This window comes from Oncorhynchus tshawytscha, linkage group LG12 (assembly GCF_018296145.1).
Source record: "Oncorhynchus tshawytscha isolate Ot180627B linkage group LG12, Otsh_v2.0, whole genome shotgun sequence".
NCBI lineage: Eukaryota > Metazoa > Chordata > Actinopteri > Salmoniformes > Salmonidae > Oncorhynchus > Oncorhynchus tshawytscha.
Window position 1 is genome coordinate 35,161,439 of NC_056440.1, and position 17,277 is coordinate 35,178,715.

Sequence of the window (17,277 nt, forward strand, 5' to 3'; positions counted from 1 at the left end):
TGTTTCATTTGGTGATCTCATGAAGGACAGGAAATACTCAATACTGTGTCTTTGGTTGTGTACAAATATTGTGAAACGTATGTGATTAAACATGAAGCTATTTGTGAAAAGATGTAATGTGATGTTAACCTTCTAAATGAAAAAATATGGGTTTTCATATCAAGTTTCATACCAAATCAGTGGCCACGCCCACGTGAGTATAGACATTACGCCGGCGTCATGGACCGCCCCTTTTCTCAGAAGTGTATAAAACCCACTCCTGACGAAATGTACATTAGACTAGAAAACATGCAGCTTACGCTACATGTGAAATGGTTAAGAACTACAACTATCGCTTACGGAGACCTTACAGCGTGGAGCTTTGGCTACACGACTGGAAATGGTTCAACTCTGAGACTATCGATCACTACAGAATAAGAGCAAATCCTAGACTTAGAATTACTGGTCTGCAGCTGGAAATTACATGAATACAGTACAAGAATACCGACAACCGCAGAAGTATCTATTCTAAGCAACGACCATCTGTATGCCTGACGTATCCATTACAACAGACACTATCCAGAGACGCTGAGAAAGCTACAACCACGAAGGACATTGTGACTTCTGGGGAAGTTAACCAGAGACTCTCTGATGAACTGACTCTCCAGCAGACTTAGCGGCGATTCCAACAGAGAAGACAACCACGACATAAAGGTGTAAATATATACATTGCAATTATTTTTGAATGAGTGGCTGTTCATGTGCAAAGGATTAGCATTTCAATTAATATAATTATCAATTGTGTGTACTGAATCCCTTTTGTCTATCCCGCTCTTTATCTGTCCCCACCCCTTTCCATTGTCTACCACTTTTCATACTGGTTTACTCGACTGGGGACTTATCAATGCATTGTGTTAGTAACCAATGACTATTTGTTTATGTATTTCTGTGATTTGTTTAGTTAGTTAGTAAATAAATAATTAAGCCAATTTGTATATAGCTGATTCATTATGGAGGCTAGGGTTCGTGCAGATTTCCAAGGGTTTGCGACGTTCAGTAATGAGACCCAATGAGGTAATAACAATACATTAATACAAGATTGTACTCTATAAGATATGAAATATCTGAAGAGTCAATTAGGGAAATAGAGACCCTATAAACAGTTTCTCGTGGTGCCCCAACTTCCTAGTTAATTAAAGTTTACATGATTAGTTTAATCACATAATAATAATTATACATACAGAATTGATTTGATAAAATAACAGCCTTTCCATTTAATGATAGTCACAGACACGACACCACTAAGTCTAAGAGTGTAGATGATGAAATCCACTAAAACATGACATCAGTCAGTCTTCCAGTTTGACATTACCATTGATCACTGTCTGTGAAGCTGTATTGTCAGAATCCCTGATGGGTATGAGTATGGGAGCAGCAGCACGTGTTTCTGATCCTCATCACAACTGATGGCCTGGAGAGACGCGTGTGTTGTATACAGATGGTTATTAGAACAGAGACCTGTGACAGGAACGAAGCAGAACAGAGCCATGGCCCTTGGTAATACAGTCAGCTCATTACAGTTTGTTTTTTGTTGTTGAGTGGATGTAGACTGCAAGAAGCCCAAACATATATAATATTTGACTAAAACAATAATTTCAAACCTTGCTTACATTTGTATATAGAGCCATAGCTGAACAGAACTCTTTACCAATCCATATTTCTCAGGAAAAAAAGTAAATCCATCCCAAATAAAATAACATCTAATGTGATAGACCATATGACTGGACAGGAAATAGAAAGCATCAACTGAATGTTAAATGTGTTTCCTGTCAGGTATTTCAATTGTCTGTATGGTCTACTTGTTGAATGTTTGTGAAGTCTTGATTTGTAATGTCTTATTAATTGGTGTTGGACTCCAGGAAGATAAGCTAGCGTTACGGCGTTAGCTAATGGAGATCCTAATAAAAAATACAAATACGATCACATATACAGGTAACTGACAAAATAATTGAACCAGTTGATTGAATGAGGGATACAAAGTATATTGAAAGCAGGTGTGGTTTCCACACAAGTGTATTTCCTAAGTTAATTAAGAAATTAACATCCCAGCATCCTTAGAGCATGTATAAAAATGCTGGACAGGTCATTATTTTGGCTTCCATGACTATGCCCCCATAGGATGACAATTCCCCTATCCACAGGGCACGAATGTCACGCCCTGACCTTAGTCATCTTTGTTTTCTTTATTATTTTGGTTAGGTCAGGGTGTGACGAGGCTGGTATATGTGTGTTTTTGTCTTGTCTAGGGTTTTTTGTATATCTATGGGGTTTTGGTATTGTCTTGGTAAATGTAGGTCTATGGTGGCCTGAATTGGTTCCCAATCAGAGACAGCTGTTTATCGTTGTTTCTGATTGGGGATCCTATTTAGGTTGCCATTTTCCATTTTGGTTTTGTGGGTTATTGTCTATGGTTAGTTGCATGTCAGCTTCACGTTCGTTTAGTTTTTTTGTATAGTTTGTTCAGTGTTCTCTTTCATTAAAGAAGAATGTATTCATATCACGCTGCGCCTTGGTCTCCTCGTTATGACAAACGTGACAACGAATGGTCACCGAATGGTTTGATGTGTATGAAAACTATGTAAACCATATGCCCGTCTCAGTCACCAGATCTCAACCCAATTGAACACTAATGGGAGATTCTGAAGCGGTGCCAGAAACAGCGTTTTCTACCATGATCAACAAAACACCAAATGATGGAATTTCTCGTGGAAGAATGGTGTCACATCCCTCCAGAAGAGTTCCAGAATCTATGCCAAGGTGCATTGAAGCTGTTCTGGCGGCTCATGGTGGCCCAATGCCCTATTAAGACACTTTATTATGGTATTTCCTTTATTTTGCCAGTTACCTGAATCTCTCTATTACACGTGAGAATACTATGGAACAGATTCTCAAAATTAAAATCACTGATTTGCTGGTGTTTTTACAGTCTTTATGTCCAACAATAAAATAAAATACATTTGGCCCGTGAGCTGCCATTTGAGGAACCCTGCCCTAGATGATTTGCCAAGCTCACACCCCAGCCTACCAGACACCACTGGGTATACTGTAGGTGTTTTTGTCTTTATGACTGTATGAGTAATACAGTAAGTGTTTCTGTGTGTGTCTCTATGTGGCTGTGTTCTGTGGGTGATAAATACAGGGCATCCGGAAAGTATTCAGACCCCTTGACCTTTTCCACATTTTGTTACGTTACATCCTTATTCTAAGTAGCCACCATTTTGCCTTGATGACAGCTTTGCACACTCTTGGCATTCTCTCAACCAGCTTCACCTGAAATGATTTTCCAACAGTCTTGAAGGAGTTCCCACATATGCTGAGCACTTGGTGGCTGCTTTTCCTTCACTCTGCGGTCCAACTCATCCCAAACCATCTCAATTGGGTTGAGGTCGGGTGATTGTGGAGGCCAGGTCATTTTAGGCAGCACTCCATCACTCTCCTTCTTGGTCAACTAGCCCTTACACAGCCTGGAGGTGTGTTTTGGGTCATTGTCCTGTTGACAAACAAATGATAGTCCCATTAAGCGCAAAACAGATGGGGTGGCGCATTGCTGCAAAATGCTGTGATAGCCATGCTGGGTGTGTGCCTTGAATTCCAAATAAATCATGACAGCAAAGCACCCCCACACCATTACACCTCCTCCTCCAAGCTTCACAGTGGGAACCACATGTGGAGATCATCCATTTACCTTCTCTGCGTCTTACAAAGCTACAGCAGTTGGAACCAAAAATCACACATTTTGACTCATTAGACCAAAGGACAGATTTCCACCTGTCTAATGTCCATTGCTCGTGTTTCTTGGTCAAGCAAATCTCTTATTATTTCTGTACTTTAGTAGTGGTTTCTTTGCAGCAATTCGACCATGAAGGCCTGCTTTCATGCAGTCTCCTTTGAACAGTTGATGTTGAGATGTGTCTGTTACTTGAACTCTGTGAAGCATTTATTTGGGGTGAAATTTCTGAGGCTGGTAACTATAATTAACTTATCCTCTGCAGCATATGTAACTCCAGGTCTTCCTTTCCTGTGGCTCTCCTCATGAGCCAGTTCAATCACAACTCAATGGTTTTTGCGAATTCACTTGAAGAAACTTTCAAAGTTCTTGAAATGTTCTGGATTGACTGACCTTCATGTCTTAAAGTAATGATGGACTGTCATTTCTCTTTGCTTATTTGAGTTGTTCTTGCCATAATATGGACTTGGTCTTTTACCAAATAGGGCTATCTTCTGTATACCACCCCTAACTTGTCACAACACAACTGCTCAAACGCATTAAGAAGGAAAGAAATTCCACAAATGAACTTTTAACAAGGCACATTTGTTAATGTAAATGCATTCCAGGTGGCTACCTCGTGAAGCTGGTTGAGAGAATACTAAGAGTGTGCAAAGCTGAAATCAAAGCAAAGGGTGGCTACTTTGAAGAATCTCATGTAAAATATATTTTGATTTGTTTAACACTTTTTGGTTACAACATGATTCAATATGTGTTATATCATAGTTGTGTTCACTATTATTCTACAATGTAGAAAATAGTAAAAATAAATAAACTTTTCACTGGTACTGTAAGTATTCAGACCCTTTACTCAGTACTTTGTTAAAGCACCTTTGGCAGTGATTACAGCCTTGAGTCTTGGGTATGACACTACAAACTTGGCACACGTTGATTTAGAGAGTTTCTCACATTCTTCTCTGGAGATCCTCTCAAGCTCTGTCGGGTTGGATGGGGAGCGTTGCTGCACAGCTATTTTCAGGTCACTCCAGAGATGTTCAATAGGTTTCAAGTCTGGGCTCTGGCTGGGCCACTCAAGGACATTCAGAGACTTGTCCCGAAGCCACTCCTGTGTTGTCTTGCCTGTGTGCTTAGGGTCGTTGTCCTGTTGGAAGGTGAACCTTCACACCAGTCTGAGGTCCTGAGCGCTCTGGAGCAGGTTTTCATCAAGGATCCCTCTGTACTTTGCTCCGTTGATCTTTCCCTCGATCCTGACCAGTCCGCCAGTTCCTGCCGGTGAAAACATTCCCACAGCATGATGCTGCCACCACCATGCTTCACCGTAAGGATGGTGCCAGGTTTCCTCCAGACGTGACGCTTGACATTCAGGCCAAAGAGTTCAATCTTGGTTTCAATGGACCAGAGAATCTTGTTTCTCATGGTCTGACAGTCTTTAGGTGCCTTTTGGCTGTCATGTGCCTTTTACTGAGCAGTGGCTTCCATCTGGCCACTCTACCATAAAGGCCTGATTGGTGGAGTGCTGCAGAGATCGTTGTCCTTCAGGAAGGTTCTCCCATCTCCATAGAGGAACTCTGGAGCTCTGTTAGAGTGGCCATCAGGTTCTTGGTCACTTCCCTGACCAAGGCCCTTCTCCCCTGATTGCTCAGTTTGGCCAGGCGGCCAGCTCTAGGAAGAGTCTTGGTGGTTCCAAACTTCTTCCATTTTAGAATGATAGGGGCCACTGTTTTCTTGGGGACTTTCAATGCTGCAGAAATGTTTTGGTACCCTTCCCCAGATCTGTGCCTCGATGCAATCCTGTCTCGGAGCTCAACAGACAATTCCTTCGACCTCATGGCTTGGTTTTTGCTCTGACATGCACTGTCAACTGTGGAATCATATAAACAGATGTGTGCCTTTCCAAATTATGTCCAATCAATTTAATTTATAACAGGTGGACTCCAATAAGTTGTAAAAACATCTCAAGGATGATCAATGGAAACAGGATGCACTAGAGCTCAATTTCAAGTATCATGGCAAAGGGTCTGAATACTTATTTACACAAGTTATTTCTGTTTTTTCTTTTTAATACATTTGTAAAAATTCTAAAAACCCGTTTTCGCGTTGTCATTATGGGGTATTGATTGATGAGGAAATTTTTATTTGATCAATTTTAGAATAAGGCTGTAATGTAACAAACTGTGGAGAAAGTCAAGGGGTCTGAATACTTTCCGAATGCACTGTATGTTAGTGGCGTGTGTGCTCTCGTAGATTTAAGTTTAGCTCATAGAGAATGGTGTCCTAGTGTATTAGTGCCAGGTTTGCACTGTCCTTTGACATGAGGGGCAATGGCTCACACACAGACTCTTCTCCACCCAAACAAAATAGTTGAGTGACAGTTTTTTAATTAGCTGTGAGCGCAGTATGGAGCAGTGTTGTTCTTCTGGCTGCTGATTTAATTCATAAGGAAAGGCTATTACACAGGATTATGACCTAATCCCTTCAATGCTGCATTTTATACACTGCGTCTTACATCACTTCCTGTGGCCAGCCCCTCCACAACAAGCTAATTCCTGCTGCATCCAATCAGAGACTTGATTCCAGCAGACAATTGGTTCCTCTCTCAAACCTGTTTTTGTGAGTGCATTGTTGTTTTGAGTGTAATCTTTAAAGCTTTATTTTGAGAATGGCCCTTTGAAGAGCTGTCAACCACATGACAGGATTCTAACCATTTTACAAGCTCTCTAATGCAGCCTGCAACAGATTACCTCTTATTTCTGTCACTTACCGGGAGGATGCTTGATTTTAGACTGGAAGACAGTGGACACACTGTGTCCAGAGTGGAGCTAAAGCTTGAGAATATATATATATATATATTTAGAACCTAAAGAACCTTGAAAATGAACAAATGGGTGTTTGTTTTGCAGTGAATATTACAAGACTAAGGTCTGTCTGTAGATAAAACTGTTAGCATCCTTATCCCTACTAATTCTACAAAGAATGTCATTACAAAGCAAAAATATCTCCTAATCTAGGTCTTTGGTTAGGGCTATCCACACACACAAACCTACTTGGATCCTAATAGCTGTCCTCTCTCTGGTGGCTCTACTACTGGGGAGGTTTCCAGAGTCAGGGTGGTGTGGGTTCACTCGGAGGAGGTGTACTCAGAGCCGTGGAGTAAGCAGGCCATTGCTTAGTAAAAGAGAGACTACCATGGCTGACCCCATTCATTTTATTACACAGGAGGTCTCTCTGGAATCCGACAGCATTGAATCACGCAGGCCTTATGTTAAGTACCTAGCAGGATCCATAGCAACAGACCAGTTCAGCGACCCCTCCATGGTCAGAGACTGATGGTGGATGACAAGTAATTCACTTTAATCTGATCAGAGATGGAAATGAGAGGGAGTGAAGGTCTGTATGACACAGTGGTGCTGCTACTCTAGCTGTGACAGCATACAGCCAGCAGCAGCCCTAGTGATGAGGGCTAAAAACAGCCATTGACAGCTAGCTAGCTCTCTCCCTGCTGGGCTGTGGAAGGAAGCAGCATCTGCCTGACTGCAGCTCACATCTATTCCCAGGACAGACAGCACCACACCACAGGCAGTGTTACCCACACCCACAACACTGTCACCGGTGTCACCTCAGCAGGCAACACCCACCTATCTCCTGGGGCCTTTAAAATGGAGACAGCTTTGTGTTGACTGCAGTCAGAGGAGCATTCTCCATTTAACAACCTTAACCAACTTTCAAAGGTTTTGTTGTTCTAGCTTTTGGGTATCGATATATCCCTGCAGCACACACAGAAGCATGACACACGTGATTGGAAAGCTAGTATCTTTTAGTAACAGTGTATTGACGCCATGCCTGGTTTCGATGCCTCAGACTGGTATGAAAGGCTAGTGGCAAGATGAGCACCAGTAAAATAATTTCAAAGACTCTGTTGATGTAGAGGATAATACATTCATGAAATATTGAGTGTTTTTGTCCTGAATTGAATGTCCATTGGGTGCGTAAAACCCACAAATTCAGATAAACAAAAAGGTGTAGTGGGTTCGCACTCAAAAAGATGTTGCATCAAGCTTACTTCATTGTTACATTTTTTAAAATTATTTTCACTGCATCCAGGATAGGGTACATGCCGAAATGCTTTATGCAATATATTTGAGTGCGAACCCTTCTACATCTATTTGTTTATCTGAAAAATAGTTTGTCCAGATAGTTATGTGATTTTTTGCTGCACCTTGACTCAAGTTGGTAGAAGCGCTGTGTACTCCCCTCCTGACCTAAGTTTCTTTTAGTTTTCATTGGGATTTAGGCTGTCAGGGCAATGCCTCCCTCATTAGTTAGGATTGAGTGATTTGACAGAAGGCTGTAGTAAATCCACCTTCTTAGGCAAGTCTAATCAACAGTATTACCTGCTGTTGCTCAGCTCCATCAATCCAACCGGGCCATGAATAGAGTCGAATCAATAGCCCGGTTTATACCTGGTGCTAATTATGTGTCCTTTGTCCGGGAACTTGTCCACATTCGGATTGTGCCCATATATTTAGACAGGTGTAGACAATTAAAAGACCCATTGTGATCTGATTGTGACCAAATTTTATAAGTGTAAACAGACAAGATCAGGACAATATCAGGATGAGGTAGGATGATAGCCCTGTTTATACCTTGTTCTAATGACAGCTTCTCCCATACTTCCATCACTCTCTACAAAGTGCATGTGGCCCTTAATGAACCTTTACCTCCTCCAGCCTCCCAGTCATCCTGTAATTCTTCCTCTTTTTCTCTGTTCTTAACCCATCAGCCACATACTGTATGCTATTAAAATGGATTGTGTGTTACCTAAGATATCAAATCTGTTTCAACAGCCTGTAGTTACTTATCAATATTGACAGGAGGGTTGCGTAAGGAGTATGCCGCCCCAGCTCAATCATTCTAAATTATTCAGTGTTTAAGAGGGGAACGTTACACTTTAATTTTGATGACTTAGCATATATTGATGTGTGAGAGAGAGAGAGAGAGAGAGAGAGAGAGAGAGATGGAGACATGGGGGAAGAGATTGAAGCAGAGTGTATGCATGTGCATGTATGCATACTATATGAGAACGTAGTTGTACCCTCTCCAGAAATGAACACAGCAGACTGAGACATCCAGTGTTGAGTCCCAGTGGTCCACAGAAAGACAGACAGGTCCACAGACGGACAGTTATCTACACTCACCCGGTTGAGCTGCTCCAGCAGGCGGTGGTTTTGCTCTGACAGCTCCCTGATGGCCGTGGACTTGTCACGGTCGGCTTCTCTCAGCTGGACCTGATGGCGCTCCAGCTCTCCCTGCAGCTGCTGGACGTCTGTCTCCAGCTCCGCCACACGGTCCCCCCACTCCCCCTCCTTGTTCTCCAGCCGCCGCCGCAGCTCGTGCTTCTCCTGCTCCAGGTGCTGTGGGTGAGGGGAGACAAGGGACAGGTTTAGATATGATGCTGGACTGGAGGGACCAGGTTAGGCCTGAGACTAGTAGTAGTAATAGTAATAGATATTGGATATTGAAAGGATGGCACAAAGCTTCAGCTTTTTTTCTATCCGTCGCTTGATAAGGCTGAGGCAGGGGGTGAGGGGATGAGGGTGGGCTTTTAATGAGAGCACAAGGGGGTCAGAGTATGGGGGGTTGGGATGGGTGGCATGGCTGCTCACAGGGCATGTTGGGTGATCAGTCCTGAACAAAGAGGCCTCATCAGGAGTAAAAAACAGTTGGAAAAAGGATAAGGAACAATATTAACTGCCCCTAAAAAGCCTGGAAATAGCTTGATGAATATTGTGCATATTGGGTCATAGCATAGTACTGTGTTGTTAGAGATCAGTTTTGTGAGCAGATGTATCCTACAGTAGATACAATAGGCCATGCCCATGCGACATTCCCAGGGGATTAGACTTGTTCCAGTCCAGGCCAAGTGCAGTGGTGTGAGAGGGTTAATATAAGAAGGACAAAAGCTCTGCTGTCAGCATGAAAAATGCAAAAGACATCTATGGGTTTTGAGGGCTTTAGTGACACTGCAAGATGTTGTGAACTCCTCCTCTCTAACTGTTGCAGTGCTGTCTGTGTGAGACAGCCAAATCATTTAAATAAAAAGTCTTTGTAAGAATTGAGTGACCTCAGTCTGCTTTAAGAGTACGGTTTTGCTCCGAATCTGATTTCATGAAAGAGGCATTAGACTGTTATGACACTGTGTGGAGGTGTTTGTAGCTGTACTGTAAGTTGTAGACAGTCTGAAAACACTGTCAAGACAGATGTTTAAAGAGTGAGGTCTGCTCAACAACATTACCAATAATGTGGGACAGTCTTAATCAGTTCAACATGTTTACATACACTGCTTAACTCCACATGAATTGAATAATGGCCAAAACAAATGTGAATTGAAAAACGAATCCGGCATGATGGTAGCCTACAGTATTTGTCAGTGTGTGTTTGTACTACTAGCTTCTTACCTCAAGTTTATCGTTAAGATCTTTGTTCATTTTCTCATATTGCTTAGTCAGGTCTTGGTTTCGCTCTAGCAGTGCCTTGCCGAGTTTAGCAGCTAAAACCAAATCCCTCTCCTTTTGACGGAAGAGCAACAAAAAGTCTGTATTCTGTCCCATTACAGGCGTCTCCAATTCGGATAACTCTTCCTCCTCCTCCTCCTCGTCCTGCTCCCCGGTAAGCATGGCTAATTCCTCTTCCAACGCCATCCCGAGGCCTCCAGAGTCGGTATGTAGCAGCGAGTGGCCCTGAAATCCTCCCGTTTCTTGTGGGGTTTGGTTGCCCTGATCTAGCAGGTGCGCCATGCAATCGCTGTCCAGTTCGGGTGGTGCTGAAATCACGGCGGTAGATGTGTGCAAATCGAGGCAGAAAGCTGACATCGCCGCCCGGCGGACAAAAATAAAAGAGATTAACCAATTGATTTATTCTGACTGAACCCGCTCTGTCACTGGGTTGGGATGACCGGATCCTCTTTTTGTAGATAATATCTCCATAGATGCGGTTCCTTGGTATCAAAATCACGGCAATTGCTAACTTGTCTGACTAAAATGTCCCTCACACTCGGAAGACCTTACACACCAAGCTCTCCCTTTAATCCTGCAAACAGTGCCGCCTCCTCTGCAGCTGAGTTGAAAACAAGCCTCTTGATGTCTGTTGCTGGCTATCTTGTATGTAAAGATTGTCCCGTCCAGCGTGCTTTGTCCCCCGCGTTAACCGCCCTGACGAACTCTCAACAGCGGTCGGTCTGTCCACCCCGTTGCGGCGGGGTCCCAGTACCCCATAATAGTTGGCCCCTTTACACCCGAGGCATTTTGCAGAAGCTATAAGGCCTGTGCCAGATATCCAAAATACCCACTCGAGCAGAGCACGAGCCCGATGGCGCCACCTTCTTCCCTCCCTGGAATGCGCGCCCCACGTTGCTGACGTCAACAGCAAACTATTACAAATATCCACCCATTGGCTGAATATGATAACGCCATATTTTGTTATTTTACATACAGCATAGGAATGGGGCACGTTTCAATAGACCGCCAGGCGTGGATTAAGCAGCTGCCTTCAATCATCCATATTAATGTAATGCTCTTTCTCTTATATACGAGATAAATGTATAAAAACAATCGTTGCTTCAAGATTTTTCAGTACAGTAGCTTCGCATCATTATCATCATCATCAATACCATCATCGCCATCATCATCATCATCATCATCATCATCATCATCATCACCACAGTGATGATATTAGTGTGTTAGTCTGTTCTTTGACTATGATTTGAATATGGATTTGACTATATTTTTGTTATAGGTTGACAACATGAATATGAGTTGCTAGATGTTAGAATAACACAGTGTTCATTCTAATTAACTTAATTATTATGAAACACACCCCTCACTGTTGTCATTGGTTCAAATCAAATCAAATCAAAATCAAATTTTATTTGTCACATACACATGGTGAGCAGATGTTAATGCGAGTGTAGCGAAATGCTTGTGCTTCTAGTTCCGACAATGCAGTAATAACGAACAAGTAATCTAACTAACAATTCCAAAAAAACTACTGTCTTATACACAGTGTAAGGGGATAAAGAATATGTACATAAGGATATATGAATGAATGAGTGATGGTACAGAGCAGCATAGGCAAGATACAGTAGATGATATTGAGTACAGTATATACATATGAGATAAGTATGTAAACCAAGTGGCATAGTTAAAGTGGCTAGTGATACATGTATTACATAAGGATGGTTGCAATTGGTTGCACTAATTGCACTGTTTATCTGCATAAACTGGTTCAAGCATTCATGACATTACCCTGAAGAAGGCACAGTGATGCTGAATCTAAATTACTGGGAGGTTAAATATAGAGTGTGCAACTCTCTTTATTTTTAAAGCTTATAGTTTATTTGCTGTTAGTCAGCCACCCTACATAAAATCATTTTTCGGGGTGTTTTCTCATGTTTTTTATTCTACTTGGAGCTGTAAATATAAAACTGCATGAGAATGTATTCCTCTCCAGGATTGCTTTGTACACTGAGTGTACAAAACATTAGGAACACCTGCTCTTCCCATGACATAGACAGACCAGGTGAATCCAGGTGAAAGCTATGATCCCTTATTGATGTCTCTTGTTAAATCCACTTCAATCAGTGTATATGAAGGGGAGGAAACAGGTTAAAGAAGGAATTTTAAGCCTTGAGACAGTTGAGCCATGGATGGTGTATGTGTGCCAAGGCAAGACAAAAATTCGAAATGCCTTTGAACGGGTTATGTTAGTCGGTCCCAGGCACACTGGTTTGAGTGTGTCAAGAACTGTAACACTTTTTCATCCTCAGCAATTTCCTGTGGGTATCAAGACTGTGGGAAGCATTGGAGTCAGTATGGGCCAGCATCCCTGTGGAACGCTTTCGACACCTTGTAGAGTCCCTGCCCCGACAAATTTTGAGGGCAAAAGGGGCTGCAACTCAATATTAGGAAGGTGTTCCTAATGTTTTTACACTCAATGTATATGGTGTAGGTTGACTTTTATTGTTAATAATCTTGTCCTGAAGACAGAGTGGTTTCCTCTAGATGGCCCAGCCGCAAAGTCATAATTGGCCACATTGTAAAAAATGTATGAAAACAAAAATAAGCTTTTTGGTCTTAAGGTTAGGCATATGGTTAGTACTGTGATTATGTTTATAATCAGATGTTATAACTTTGTGGATAGGGCAGCTGATGACCACTCTGCAGAGCTGCCTCCAGGACAAGATTCATCACAATAAATGCAAACCTGTGTATATGGCAGTGTAATGGCGCCCTCTGTGTAGAAGACATGGTATCTCCATCACAGACTCAGCTCACTGGTTAGTATTTTATTTATTTTAATTGAACCTTTATTTAACTAGGTGATTGTGATACAGCCTGGAATCTAACCAGGGTTTGTAGTAATGCCTCTTGCACTGAGATGCAGTGCCTTAGTCCGCTGCGCCATTTGGGAGCCCTGGAGTTCAGTAAGTTGCCAGCCTCCTTTCCCTACCTACAGTATTTATTACTTGCCAATGTCTTAAACTTATGAACAGGCACACGCACAAATGCACGCACACACACACCACACACGCAGTAAATTAGAGAAAAGGTATACCATTGCAATGAATAACCGTACGAAATAGACAGTAGTAATAGGTACATTAAATATGCAGTAAATATGCTACACTAACTGGCACTAAGAAACTCTGGTGTGAGAGGAATACACAATGCATGGTGGGAATAGAGCTGTGGCTCCTTGTTACGGTTTTTGCTGATTTGCTTACACACTGAAGGTGAATGCTTAGACCAAAGCATCCAAACCTTAACTTTTGTAATCATGCCTTAAACAAAGTCCCCAAAAGTACAAACACATTTTCTGCTTTGCAATTCTGCAACACACTTTGTACTTTGTTTGCATTTCTGTAACACACTTGCAAAACACTACACACTGTTTCTTACATTAAACACTTCATTCAAGAATGAAATCTCTTGCAATCATTGGGAAAACACTTTTATTCAAAATGCAAAACATACCTGAAATTGGCAACACCCACACACACGTGAAAACATTTATACAGTAATATAACACCAATTAGTCTGAGCCTTAGCACTGCAAATAGACCTCAGGTAAGCTCACCTCTTTTGTGATAACTTTGCAAACATGGAGGCAGTGAGAGCGAGAGGAAGAAGTAGAGGAAGAGAGAGAGAGAAGGAGTAGGATGAGGACGAGGACAAGAACAAAGAAGGGGACCAGGCGGAGACGGAAACGGAGACATATTTCCAACACCGTTAGGGTCACTTTGGTGGACCATGTCATAAATCATGGCCTGACGATGAGGGAGGCAGAGAGTCCAGCCCAACCTGAGTCGCTACACGGTAGCATCCATAATACGGACTTCTAGACTGAAGAACAGGTATGTCTTCAACTTTCTACACTAGACTGTACCTATGTAATTGTTGCACATCATTCTGCATCACAGTACAATACAGTGTAGTCCTACAATATTAGGTCTATGCTCCTCAGTGAACCAAAAAAATAGGTATAGTGCTGTGAAGTACATGTAATACAGTTGTGATGTTACTGTGTACAGTATGACAGTACAGTATGTAAAAAAGAACCTAACCAATGACATAATATTCTTGCAATTTTCTAGAGAACTGCCAGACGACCTCCTGAGGGTGGAAGGCCACGTCCGTTCACCATGAACAGGAACTGGCCATTATCAACCTAGTGTTGGCAAACACCACAATCCGCCTACATCAACTACGAGAGCAAATCATCGCAGATCACACAACATTCCATAATATCAAATCAAATCAAATGTATTTATATAGCCCTTCTTACATCAGCTGATATCTCAAAGTGCTGTACAGAAACCCAGCCAAAACCCCAAACAGCAAGCAATGCAGGTGTAGAAGCACGGTGGCTAGGAAAAACTCCCTAGAAAGGCCAAAACCTAGGAAGAAACCTAGAGAGGAACCAGGCTATGAGGGGTGGCCGGTCCTCTTCTGGCTGTGCCGGGTGGAGATTAAAACAGAACATGGCCAAGATGTTCAAATGTTCATAAATGACCAGCATGGTCAAATAATAATAATCACAATAGTTGTCGAGGGTGCAGCAAGTCAGCACCTCAGGGGTAAATGTCAGTTGGCTTATCATAGCTGATCATTAGGAGTATCTCTACCGCTCCTGCTGTCTCTCGAGAGTGAGAAAACAGCAGGTCTGGGACAGGTAGCACGTAATATCAACTGTGTCAGTATGTCGACACTCTGCAGCGTCTTGCGCCAACACCAATTTACGATGAAGCAGCTGTCCAGGGTTCCATTTGAGAGGAGCAGCGCTAGAATCAAAGACCTTCGCTATGACTACGTACAAGGGGTCTGTCGGGGCACCTGCCTTGACTGTGGCTTGCAGTTTTGACTGAATGTGTCTGACCCAACCCACCCCCCATGTAAATGTAGACATTGTAGTCCTGTGTTTTGAGTTACACTATATTCACGGTACAGTGTATGCATTTTCTGTTACAGAGAGTCCTGGACTTTGATGTAGCTGCACAGCCTCATGAGTTCATTTTCATTGATGAAGCTGGATTCAATCTAGCTAAAACCAGACCAAAATGTTATTGGACAATGAGCCGTTGTGAATGTCCCTGGGCAACGCCGGGGAAATATCATCTTGTGTGCCGGCATTAGTCTGCAAGGAGTTTTCCATCAACATGCCACCCTAGGTCCCTACAATACTACAGACATAATCATATTTCTGGATGCACTATATAATGTAGTTGTACAGGACGGACCAGAGCAGACCAGGTTTGTTGTCATCTGGGATGATCCGACCGGGCTGCTCTGGTCAGGGACTGGTTCACCAACCACAATAACTTCACAGTTGTATACTTGCCCCCTTACTCCCCATTTCTCAATCCGATTGGGGAATTATTTTCAATTTGGCATTGGAAAGTGTATAACCACCAACCACATGCCTGCCTGCCTCTTCTGCAAGCAATGGAAGAGGCATGTGGAGACATTGAGGTGGGGTCAGTCCAGGGTTGGATACAAGGCGATATTTTCCCAATGCCTAGCCAGGGATGACATTGCTTGTGATGTGGATGAGGGGATGTGTCCAGACCCTAACAGAAGGTGGGATCCATAAACCATCCACCCAATCCCTTACAATCCCTTACAATCCCTTATAATCCCTTACAATACTATTTTTTGTTTACCACTGCACTGTCATTTTACTGTAATTATTTTTGTTTTTCTGTGAGTTTAACGGTAACATATTGTATTTATTACTGTATTGTAATTCTAATTTTCTTAGTTTTTTGTTGTCAGCCTGCAATGGCAGAAAAATAAGCTGTATATAAACACAGCAGTGTTTTGTATAAAGTACATCAGTGTGTTGTTGCTGCTTTGAAAGAGTCATTCAAATGGTGTATCATTTTTGTTGCAAAAATGCCATTTTGAAAAAAGGATTGTTAGGTTTTGATTGCAGAGTTTAATTTTGACATAGAAGTGAGATGTTTATCTCCAAGTGATGTGTCTTATTTGGCTTGTGTGTAGAGTTTTGACACAATTGAGTCAAATTCCACAACAAGTGTGTAAGCAATCGCAAAAAACTGCAATAGCAGTGGTGTAAAGTACTTAACTTGTTTTTTTGGGGATCTGCACTTTGCTTTACTATTTATATTTGACCACTTTTACTTCCCTACATTCCTAAAGAAAAAAAATGTACTTTTTACTCCATACATTTTCCTTGACACCCAAAAGTACTCGTTACATTTTGAATGCTTAGCAGGACAGGACAATTGTCAAATTCACGCACTTATCAAGACATCATCCCTACTGCCTCTGATCTGGTGGACTCACAAACACACATAAATGATGTAATAAATGTGTAAATTATGTTTGAGCGTTCCCCTGGCTATCCGTAAAAAAAAACAAGAACATGGTGCCGTCTGGGTTGCTTAATATAAGGAATTCGAAATGATTTATACTTTACTTTTGATACTTAAGTATATTTTAGCAATTACATTTACTTTCAAAACTCAAGTATATTTCAAATCAAATACTTTTAGACTTTTACTCAAGTAGTATTTTACTTGATGACTTTTACTTTGACTCAAGTATGACATTTGGGTACTTTTTCCACCACTGGTTAACAGTAAATATTTTCTACTAGGTGAGAAGAGAACACTTATGTAACATCTGCCTTAGTCATACAGCAGGCCTGCTCTGGTCTGACACTATGTCTGCCTGTCAGTGTGCTGCCTGTTCGCTACATTTCAGCCAATGCAAGGGCGATCTTCCAGGCTCCAGTTATGTAAGAGTCACTTTTGATGAAGAGGCACTCACCTCCAGACTGCAGCAGTGTTTCTCTTTAAGAACTCTACCCTTACATAAACCATCACGTGTTATAGCCAGTCATTTCATTTTTGTACCAATGGAGGGCAATATTTAATCACTGGTATTTTCTCTAGGAGAGCCTCAGCATGTTCTGCACACATTGGTCACCACTCT

The 17,277-nt window shown here is 42.0% G+C and overlaps 1 protein-coding gene across 2 annotated transcripts in view; it reads right to left on the bottom strand.

Moving 5' to 3' along the window:
* LOC112263038 (BICD family-like cargo adapter 1) overlaps positions 1-11,142 on the bottom strand; it is a 30,701-nt gene extending 19,559 nt beyond the window's left edge. For both annotated transcript variants that reach the window (XM_024439003.2, XM_024439002.2), the window contains exons 1-2: positions 10,222-11,142; positions 8,962-9,177 (exon numbers count right to left, since the gene is read on the bottom strand). In XM_024439003.2, the coding sequence (XP_024294771.1) occupies positions 8,962-9,177; positions 10,222-10,635 (630 nt within the window). In that variant the 5' untranslated portion in view covers positions 10,636-11,142. The remainder of the gene's footprint in view (positions 1-8,961; positions 9,178-10,221) is intronic.
* Positions 11,143-17,277: the final 6,135 nt, after the last annotated feature.